The 11,890-nt window shown below is 31.9% G+C and overlaps 1 protein-coding gene across 1 annotated transcript; it reads right to left on the bottom strand.

Annotated features, from left to right (window-relative positions):
* Positions 1-1,258: 1,258 nt before the first annotated feature.
* On the bottom strand, positions 1,259-3,676 carry LOC118192264 (uncharacterized). The gene has a single exon (XM_085825043.1). The coding sequence runs from the start codon at positions 3,374-3,376 to the stop codon at positions 1,523-1,525; it is 1,854 nt and encodes a 617-aa protein (XP_085681169.1). The 5' UTR covers positions 3,377-3,676; the 3' UTR covers positions 1,259-1,522.
* Positions 3,677-11,890: the final 8,214 nt, after the last annotated feature.

Below are 11,890 nucleotides of genomic sequence, written 5' to 3'. Positions count from 1 at the left end.
CGCCAAATGCTGGTTATCTAAGTATCGCGGAGCCTTCAAACCATGTTTTGGTTCTCAATATTTTTTTCACAGCAAGAACGTACGTAACAATGCCATACAGGAGCTTTGTTTGAATGAGAAGTTAACTTCATTGGATGATTTTGAGAACGAAGTCTGTTATGAATTATTATTTTATTCTGAAAGAATCTCATGGCAACCTCTTTGTCGTTAGGTAACTGAAAAATTGTGTAATCCTTTGTACTAACAAAATTGGTGAAATATGGCAAAACAATAACCACTGACAATATTTCAAGTGAAAAAAAGGAAATCTCCAGCCATGATATTTTAAAGATGAATAAATGATATAATGCAGTTGGAGTTAACACAATACTACATGTCAGCGATTCAAAACCGGTGGTATGCAAAGAGACAAACTATTTTTAACAATTTAATTCAAAAATCTCGTGAAAGAACACTTGATAGAAATTTCCTGTGATCAAACTCTAACTGAAGATTAAAAAAATAACAGTTGTTAACTTTTGGCTGAAAATAAAGCTATTAAATTTTTACTGCCTTCTTACACAACCTATTTGTGTGATGTTATATTTGAGAAATAAATACAGAACAAAATTAAAAGTAGATCCTAATTTACGGTTAAACTTAAGTGAAATAAGACACTAATCTCTTAAACAGGCCCAAATTTCCCACTACATTTTAATAATTAAAATAGTAACCAATTTTTAATATTTTTTTTTAATGCTTGCATGTTTAATACAAACATCCAAAAGATTGTGCAAATGGTAAAATATATACAGTCAAAAGTCTTTAATCCGGACGTTCATAATAATTTAAACTGATGATCTATAATCCGGAAAAACCAATAATCCAGAATTGCGGAAGTCCCGACGAGTCCGTATTAAAGACCTTTGACTGTACTATATTTTTTTAATTTTCTATGGAGAAATTAAAAAATAATCTCTGCAAAAAATGTAGCAGTGGCACTTAAGTTTTGTTTAGATTTTTGGCATTAGTTAAAAGGTTGAATACTGCTTACATATATAATACTATATAACACTAACTATAACCAAATCTTAATTTTGCTTGAATTTAAGTAATTTGGTTTGTCCATTTTAATATTTTGAAGACATGGAGATTATGTGTTCAAATATCTAAAACATCTTCATGCTTCAAATATAAACCTCAATTGTATGACTTTTCATTCAGATTCACATTCATAGTTCAAGTGAAAAATTTTGATCAATTAACTCACAAAAATACATTTATCTTAAAAATATATTTATAGTTCTAAACATATTTAGATTATATACAAAGCAACACATCAAGACGATCACAGTATTATGTAACTGGCTACATATATATTTATAAAGTAACGTTTCCTTCACATAAATTAAAATTTAGCAAAACATTAGGATTTCCAAAATGGTAGAACACACAGTCAAAATTTTTAACATTCTGTTTTAAGAATGATACTGAAATGAATGTCAATTATAACAGTTTGTATGCTTTATAGAGAGTCTTAAACTTACGCTACTAATTTCCTCTTGGAATGCGGTACTGACTCTGACATTCCAGCAGGAATGTAAATGACTTTTTTCTTATCCTGACCTACATTATCAAATGTATCAGTTTCTTGAAAAGCTGAACGTAAACAAGACCACATATCCTCAGAATTAACAGATTTCATTTTAAAGCTTGAAGCAGAGTTTGTATCCAGAATTTCTTTAGCTAGGTGATCATCCCCACAGTCATTTACTACCACACGATTACTTTTATCACATATTATTTCAAGCGTATCCCTCCTAAAGGTACTCGTATTTGCTGATTTAAACTTATTTACACGAATACTGTTGCTCTTGTCTTCAGGAACTTTCTTTTCAACATCCTTAGCAGTAGGTCCTTTAGTTGCAATACCAAGCTTCTCTGAATATCCAGCATCAAAATTTGAATGACCATTTGCTATTTGTGATCCTTTAGATTTATGCAAATCTTCATTACTGAATTTCTTTGGATGTGCAGCATTCAAATTCAAATTACAATTTTTAATTTGAGATCTTGCAGAATGCTTCTCGAAATCTTCAGAATTGCTTGCTTTATTAGTTTGCTTTCTTTTATCCATTAAGCTTTTGTTTATTTTTTCCAATGGTTTCTGGTGACATTTATCCATTAAATTCATTGCCTTCTTCAACGGATCTTTCAATTTCCTATATGGTGGTCCTGAAGACACAGTACTTGGTATATCAACAAATTCTTTGAAACAAACTGTTTGCAAACCATCTATAAGTAAAGATGGGGGCACCATTTCTGGAACAGAGGGTTCTAACAAAAGTTCTTGCTCTGATGCACCCTGAAGTACATGCAAGTATACATCAACTGCTCTCCGAAAAGGATTCAGCAGCAAATCTAACAATTTATCTCTCAATAATCTTAGATATATTGAATTTTTTATAAGCAAATCTCTGAAATCATTGCTTATAGGACGTAAGCTAAAAAATAGCAACTTTGATTCATATGTGTAAAACTTCTTCGAAACATACAGAAATTCTTGAGGAACATTCAAATGTTGAAATAGGCAAGTATTTATTGGATTAACATATTTCAAAATTCCTTTTTCCTTATTCCTTTGCATGCTTATAATATAATCTGCCACTTGTGTATCAAAAACATTCACTAGTTTCGTATTATACTGGTGAAATAAACAATCTGAAGCTTGACGGCAATCATGAACAACTTTTTCTACGTTTTTATTTTCAAACACTTCTCTTAAACCACAATCAAAAGCTGCCTTTTGCAGAGACTGGATGTCAAATAAGAAAGTGCAAGCAGCACTTGATATACACACCCAACTAAGAATACCATCACGACTGATATTTGGTCCTTCAAATGATACACCAACTACAGTCTGCTTTATTAAATGTTGAATAGCAAGGTGAAATTCCTCGTCAACGCCTTGCAGAATAACAGAATCCAATGGCAGTACCTCACAAAATTTTGTTGGTAAAATCAGCACATAATCTTCCTCAAATGCATCTTCCATGCACACACTTTCTTCTTCATAATTTTCTTCCGCTTCATACACATCACCGAAACAAAATGAATCGTTATTTACAGGTCGCGAATATGAATTCTGAACGGCCGCACTCTTTGCAGCAATTTCTTTATCACTAGGCCGACTTACTACTGTATAAGAATTGATTTCACGAGCACGAAAAATTAACATACCCAAAAATGTGTTGGTAGGCAGAAAGGTTAATTTACTTACAGTTATCCTTGTTGTATCAGGACATACACTTTTCACAATGCCTTGGTAATCACCTTCGTACGTATCAAATCTTATAGTGCAGCCTACAAGATCCAACATGTCTGTTAGAATTTCCATGGCGAAATTATTCAGGATACAGCTACAGCACCAACCGTATATTTTTCTAGATATAACCGTATATTTTTCTAGATTCAGGATACAGCACCAACCGTATATTTTTCTAGAAGTCTAAAAATAAAAATTAATACAAAGCACCCTTCGTAATAAACACGTGCAAAAGCGTAGAATGGAAATAACTATATCCCACGTTTATTCAAGCAACACGTGCTATTCTTTAGCACAAGCATAAAATCGAAGTTATAATACCACACTCGCAATCAAACACCGACTTGCTTTGATAATAAACACAATGACGTTAGAACGCGAAAAGATGTTGCCACACGTTTCATGAAAATATTTCTCTATTTACATTGCCAGATGTCTGACTCAATTTCACAGAAGAAATAATATTAATGTACACATATTTTTATACCATTTCTAATCAAGGTTTACAAGTTTTTCTCTCAGAGGAATAAACCATTAAAAATAAAATAAACACTTAATCAAACAAATAGCTATAGAAACAATATTTCTTCAAAGATTTCATGTCCAAGCAGCACAAACTCAAACCTATTCCCGATTCCAGCGTTCTGATGATCCATCTAGTGGCTAGAAAATGGAAACATAGAAAACGGTATCCTGTCTGATAACTTATTCTACGTACTTTATGAAGCACACTGTGATCGAAAGGTAATTAAACATTTATTTTTGATTGTTGTGGGCATTATGCATAATTTAAAAAGAAGTACAGATCACGCGTTTTGTTGTGTACCACAGTGTAATTCACGGATGGCGGAGTTTGAAGAATTATGTACAGACCAAGGAGGTTAGAATAGAAGGAGGGAAGGTTCAACTCAAACGGTGAAGCTTCGCGGCCATGTTACTGTTATCACTGTGACTTGTGCAAGGAAGTCTGTAATTGTAACATTTTTTTTTTCCTTTTCTTTTTGAAGCATGTCTGCTTATATTGCATATGGATGCACAAATAGATTTTCGAAAAATATTCCTGGGATTACTGTTCACTAGTAAGTATTTTCTTTTTTTTTTTTTTTTATGTAATTTTATAAATATGTTAAAAAAATGTCACCATGTCATGTTGTTTTCTTTCCAGATGTGACAAAAAAGACTTAATAATAATCGAAACATGTTAAATACAATACATTTTAATGTTTTTGCTTACAGCTGGTATCTTCGTTCCTTAACATGCAATGATATATGCTAGGATTATATGCTTGCTGTATAATTTGAAAGCTTAGATAATTCGTTTTATAATTTTCATGAAAAGTAAGAAATCAATTGTTACTATTTTTATGAATTGTAAAGGTGTTAAATAAAGCAACGCTTTTCTTTATGTATTAATTATTATTCATTCTTAAGTTTTGTGAACTGTTACGAATATAATTTGTGCATTTGATCAAGATAAACTGTTCTCTTGTTAAAATGTTTTTGCATAAGCTTACAAATTTCTGGGCAGTATAGCGATAAACGTAAGTAAAATATTTACACAATTGAACATATTTTTTAATTAAATTAAATTTATACTTATGAAACAAAAATTTATATAGGTATATTTCTGTAATTGAGCTTAATTCAAGGTAATTTCTTTGAGATTCATAAATATGAAACGCGCATAAACTGAAATCATTGAATTCACATAAATCTGTTTTATTTTATTAATATTTATTTTCTTGTTGATATAAGTTGATTATTGGTTGTGAAAAGAATCGATTTAAAACTTTCATTAAAAAAAAAGCAACATGTTACCATTTTTTTAGATAATTATGTGCTATTAATTTCAGGTAAAATGATTCTTTAATAAATTATAATAATATTGCGAATAAATCAGAAATATCACTTCTTAAATAAACAATTGGAAAGTATACCAGAGGAGTTGCTAATAAAACCTAAACAAATTCTTGAAATTATGCAGAAACATAATTTGTAAAGGCTTTAATGTTATGCACATGCATTTAGATTTTGAAATATTTCTTAATGATTTTCTGTACTTAGTAAATTACAGATATCATCTTTATAACTTTAAAACAAAAAACTAACAATAACGAAGCATTTCATTATAAATTTAACATATTTTTACTTTAAAATTCATACATAGAACAGCTTACAAACACGTACGTTTCACTACCGTATTGCAATGTTTTGAAGTAACAAACATGGACGCCGCTTGTTCCGTGGAGTTTCATTCCCCGATAGTGGAAGAAACTGCGAACCCTCCCTCCTTCTATTCTAACCTCCTTGGTACAGACAAACGCCAAATGTTTACGGAAAAGTGTACTTTGCTGTGATTGGTTGGAGGGTTATCTTTTTCACGCCAAACTGGACACTGGCGCCAAATACGTAAATCTAGTAAAAATAGAAATCGTATTCCGCCATTTTCGTCGGTGAGTGTTTTTACTGAACGTGTTAATTCTTAATTTGATTTTGTTATTTGTATTATTTTTATTATGTCTTTGCCTAAGCAAACAGGAAAAATGAAAATACTTATAATCGGAGATTCGATGATAAAATATTTAAAAGAATATTTATTGCTGAATTTACTGGATTATGAAGTTCATTTTCATTGTTTTCCGGGTGCTACGATTGAAAGGTTGACACGCGAGATAACCTTGATAGACAATCAATTTGAGTTAGTTTTGGTTCACGTTGGTACCAATAACTCTTGTGACACTTTGGATGATATTCATCATAGATATGATTGTCTGTATAAGGTTATCGATCGTTTAAACCCGAAGATCATTCTTTTTTCAGGTATCCTCCCGCGTGAACGAAATTTATTCGAGAATGGTTTCAACCCGTACAGTTTAAAGAAGCTGAACAGAAAATTAGCTCGGATAAACACTAATCTCTTCGAAGCATTCAAAGGCCGAGAAGCTTTTTCTTTTTGCAGATCTGGTGAGTACTATTGGAGTACTTGTCTGTCAAGAGACGGATTGCATCTGAACCGTAAGGGTAATGCACAGCTTGGGAGAATTTTTGTGAAGGACATAAAGAGCGTTTTGAATGTGAAATCCCTTTCAAAGGTAAGTGCTACATCTTTTTCCTCTGTATCTGCTATTGAGTTTCCAGCTTTATCCACAGTTTCAGGAAAACATCCTCCTGTACCTATCACGATTTTGGATAATTATCCTCGTGCTTCTGTCATTTCAGATACTTCAAGTACTCACTCTAAACCTCTTTATTCAAGTGTTTTGAAACGGGTTTCGCATGTCTGCACTGCATTGGATAGTCGTCCTAATGCTTTAGCATTACCAGGTGTTTTGACTGATTTGGATAACCATCCCAGTATTTCAGTATTGTTGGATTCTCCTGATGTTCTTTCTAAACCTCTTTATTCAAATGTTTTAAAATATGGTTCTACCAACACGTCTTTGGATAATCATCCCAGTGGTTTCTTGTTATCGGATTTTCCAGTTCTTGAGCCTATAGCCAACACTGTTACGTGTATTCTTGACATCACTGCACCAGTTTCTCAGAATTCCAGTACTCCATCTGTTTCTCATTTTTATGCTGATCCAAGTGTATCTTTCTCAGCTTTATGGTTCTTTGTATCCTGTTACAGTTGCTTCTGAGCTTGCAATTAATTCCATTTCATCTGCTTTATCAGATTTTCCATTTCTTGAAAGTGCTGTTAACATTGGTCCAAATAATGTTGATGCTATTGCATCTGTTCCTCAATTTTCTGTTGCTTCTGTGCTCAATTCTGAATCTTCTGGTTATTTAGGTTCTGCTTTTCAGGTTCTCAGCTATTCTAGTTCTCCTGTTTCAGACTCGGCTTCTTTCATCTCATCAGATCTTACAGTTGTTGATCTTTAATCTGTCGGCTGTTTTTCAACCATTTCATCGATTTCACTTTTTGAAGATGATAATGAATGTTCAAACTTTAAGTTTGGGGGTGCTAGGAGTCCAAATAAATCTGAAAATAACAATAAAATTGAACTCGTGAGGAATTATGATAAAGAAAATTGTGCTTCTAATGGAAAATCTAAGATTTGCCCTAAATGTAAGAAACCTTTTTCTTCTAAACAGTCCTTATCTAATCATAAATGTAACTGTAAAGGTATTGTAGAAATGAAATATCCCAGAGTGTGTGAAGTTTGCATGAAGTCGTACTCCACTAGACAATCATTTTCCAATCATAAAAAATGTTGCAAAGCACCATCAGCTTAATGTATTCCAAAGGCATATATTTGTGACCGGTGTGAGAGAGATTGTAAAAGCCGCAGTAACCTTTTTCATCATAAAAATATCTGTAGTATAAAAATCCTACATCTAATAATTCTAAGCCATGTGTTATTCCTGATTGTAAGGAAACATTTTGTTCTGATAATGAATGTAATAAACATTTGGCTGAATATCATGATTATGAGATGGCTGTGCAAGAACTTACATTTTCATCAATAGGAGAATTTCAATTCTGGTTAGAATCGCATAGTAAGCAGACATTCAGTCCTTATAAAAAGTCTGCTGGAAATAGATGTAGGAATGATAAAACTTTTCATTATTACTGTTGTCAATTTAATGTAATGCGTTAAAAGAAAGTTCCTGTTTCTAGTAGAAAAAATCTAAAAGGTACTTCCAACTTTAAGTGTCCGTCAAAAATTTTAGTTTGTGAAGAGTCGCACCTTGTCACAGCCATATTTTATTCAAATCATAATCATGAATTGTCTTTTGAAAATAGCAGGTTCCACCAACTTAGTCAGAGTTGCCGTAATAAAATTAAAGCTTATGCACAGTTAGGTGTATCCACAGATCAAATTCAAGAATTTATCAGAGATGAAAGTGGACTGCGGGATAATAGGGAGGGCATATATGATAAAGATGTCTTTGTAACACGAAGAGTGATAAACACTTACAAAAAGCGGTTAGTATGTTCCTTTCCTGGTGATGATTCACTTTCAGTTGCCACAATAGTTGAAAAACTCAGGCAAGAAATATATGATCCAGTACTCATTTATAAACCACAAGGAAAGCCAACATTGTACGGTCCAAAAGGGCTTGATGAACTTTCTTCTACAAATGAGTCTTTTGCATTAGTATTGCAGACTAAACAGCAGAAAGATATTAAAGGTTGCTCCAGGATTTTATGTATTGATTCTACTCACAAAACAAATCAATATGATTTTTATTTATTAAATTTAATCGTTCCTGATGAGTTTGGTAGTGGTTATTCTGTAGTGCATTTCGTTACAAATCAGTTAGACCAGGATACAATGTATAATTTATTCCTTAGTATCAAATGTGTAATACCTGAACTTTATGTCAATTGTCTTATGACAGATGATGATAATACTATCCATCCTGCATTTCATAAAGTATTTGGTCCTGGTATTACACATTTGTTATGTAAATGGCATGTGCATCGTGCTTGGCAACGTAATTTGTGCCGAAGGGTTTCTAATCAAAAACTTAAAGATGAAATCTATTTTAATATGGTAGTATTACTTGAAGAAACCAATTCTGCTCGATTCATAGTGATGATGGATAATTTCCTTCAGAAGTTTCGAACTATTGCACCATCTTTTATACAATATTTTTAAGAACATTACTATAGCCGTGCTATTCTTTGGTCAATGGCCCATAGAAACTTCCCTCATGCGTTCACAGATACCAATATGTATTGTGAATCGTTTCATAATAAATTAAAAACAACATATTTTAGATGAAAATTTAACAGGCGTTTAGATAAATTAATCGAAGTACTTTTAAAGGTTGATCTTTACATTATGGTAACTTGGCAAAAATTTGGCGACCAACTCTCCTACAGCAACCCTCTATTTTTTTTTCCCCGCCGCCATTTTGTCTTCACAAAGTAAAGACATGTTTTTTTTTTCTTTTTATCTCCTGAACACTTCTTCCAATAATCTACTAGCCGAATTACACTTATGCTAGAAATTTTATCAAACAAAACTGCTTAATCATGACAAATATTCACTGCAAAATTAGGAAAAACTGCACAATACCATCCTTCTTACGCATTTTTCAAAATAACACATACACATAAACCATGTACACGCCGACTTATTTTTACTTAAAAAAACATCCCAGAATTGCACAAAAATGGCATTGCACACAATCTTCACTATATCCATGTACACTGCTTTTTTCTCATAAATTACAAAAATTTCACGAAAATACATGACAATTTTCTCAATCTTTAAACCCGGTAAAAAGAACATATATGAAATTACCTGATCGCGAAAAAGTATTTACCCTTTACAAATATGAACATTTCCACATATAAAATAAATAAAATATCCAAAAACTTTTACCTCTAAATCATCTATTACATTATACACGTCACCAATGAATTCATACCGCAAGCATTACAAATACTTAGTATCAAATATTTAAATTATTTCCATGCACGTTTATTTCAACTTAAACGTATACCAAATTCCTACAAGCATAAAATTCACAAAATAACTATCATTTCATTAAAATATCACTAAACCATGTACACGTCGACTTATTTTTACTTAAACAAACATCCCAGAATTGCACAAAAAATGGCATTGCGCACACTCTTCACTATATCCATGTACACTGCTTTTTTCTCATAAATTAAAAAAATTTCACGAAAATACATGACAATTTTCTCAATCTTTAAACCCGGTAAAAAGAAAATATATGAAATTACATGATCGCGAAAAAGTATTTACCCTTTACAAATATCAATATTTCCACATATAAAATAAATAGAATATCCAAAAACTTTTACCTCTAAATCATCTATTACATTATACACGTCACCAACGAATTCATACCTCAAGCATTACAAATACTTGATATCAAATATTTAAATTATTTCCATGCACGTTTATTTCAACTTAAACGTATACCAAATTCCTACAAACATAAAATTCACAAAATAACTATCATTTCATTAAAATATAATTAAATTCAAAAACACTACTTAAAATATAAATGAGCACATACATTAAATTAATAAAAATTACCTTACAATCCTAATTACTTTAAACTAAATCATTGCTAATAACAATTTTCCCAATAATACCAAATTCCTTTCCACCTTACATTTACAACAATGCATAAAAATAATATCCTCAAATAATTAAAAATACTAACTTACCTAATCTTCTTCAGAATCTTGATTACGTGGCGGATACACTTTTCTTCCTTCTGTTTCAGAATCTTTAAAATCATACTTATCTTTCAAAGCAAGATACAGGTAAAATAAATAACATAATAAAACATCTTTATTTCTCTCTCGCACAACCTTAAAAAACATTTATTACTATCCTTTTCAATACCACTAAATACCCATTTCAAACTCACTTTAGTTACGGCCATGGGATCCAAAAATTCACAAACACTATTTCACACAACACAGAATAAAGCCAAATACAAAATTGCCAGATTTTTTCCCGATTAAAGTACAGTAATTCGTCCATTAATATCACATGACATATCCCATGATCTCTCATTTCCCTCACACAAAATAATGCGTAATCAGAACTGAATACTACTCACATTCTTAACAAAGTCTAACTAACCTAATCTTCTTCCGAATCTTCCTTACATGGTGGATACACTTTTATTATGGATTCAATAAAATTACTGAATGATTTTTTTTTCCGAATTTGATAGAATTTGATAAAAAAAAATTCTCTTTATCACATCTACAATTCACTTTGCACAGCGCCATACAATCCCAAAATTATTCAACCCTACTTCACACAACACACAATGAAGCTTAATACAAAATAATATACATCCACAGATACTTGTCCAAATTCCCCCCTTTTCCGATTAAAGAACCGTAATTCGTCCATTAATATCACATGACATATCCCTTGATCTCTCATTTCCCCCACACAAAATAACGCGTAATCGGAACTGAGTACTGCTCACATTATTACCAAAGTCCCAGGTAGTAACCTTTATCGCCTCCAAAATGTCGCCAAACAACCAGTTACCATATTATAAAGATCAACCCTTTTAAAAATTGAAGAGGATACTGTTATGTAGAGAAATTATCTGATAGCGTTGTAAAAACTATGTGAATGATTTTATGATTTATGGAAATTTAAATTTTATTTAGATTCTGAATTATTTAATTTAAGGCTTTAATTTTGGGGAGAAACAGATGCTTCGGGAAATATTATTTAGTATAAATGAATATTATTTATTTTCTTTTATTTGCAAATCTTGTACAAACTTTTATTCATTGTGAAAGAAGCAGGGAAAGGGATGCAATTTTCGCCAAGTCATGATTTCGCGCGCTTTAGAATGTTCGAGAAAGAATTTTCATTGTTAGTTGACCTTAAGAGAGGAAAGTACGGGACGGAAAGGTCAAAGGTTGCTACTTGTCTTTCAATGTAAGTCATTCAGGTTTTTGGCGATTGAGGGTCCGGTTGTTGGCTAAGTGAAGAAGGGCGCGCATGCGCGATCACCCTTTTTTCCGCATTCTGGAGTTGAAAACGAAGATTTTGCCATAATTAAGGGGGCGATAAGTGAAGCCATAGTGGGAGCCCGTTTGGTGAAGGAGACGAA

This window comes from Stegodyphus dumicola, chromosome 10 (genome assembly GCF_044657685.1).
Source record: "Stegodyphus dumicola isolate Sdum_Otavi_A_Nest chromosome 10, ASM4465768v1".
NCBI lineage: Eukaryota > Metazoa > Arthropoda > Arachnida > Araneae > Eresidae > Stegodyphus > Stegodyphus dumicola.
The sequence above is the reverse complement of the archived record's forward strand: the minus strand, read 5'-3'. Positions and strand labels throughout refer to the sequence as shown.

Coding starts and splice junctions, on each gene's coding strand:
- LOC118192264 (XM_085825043.1), bottom strand. CDS start 3,376: ATGGAAATTCTAACAGACATGTTGGATCTTGTAGGCTGCACTATAAGA.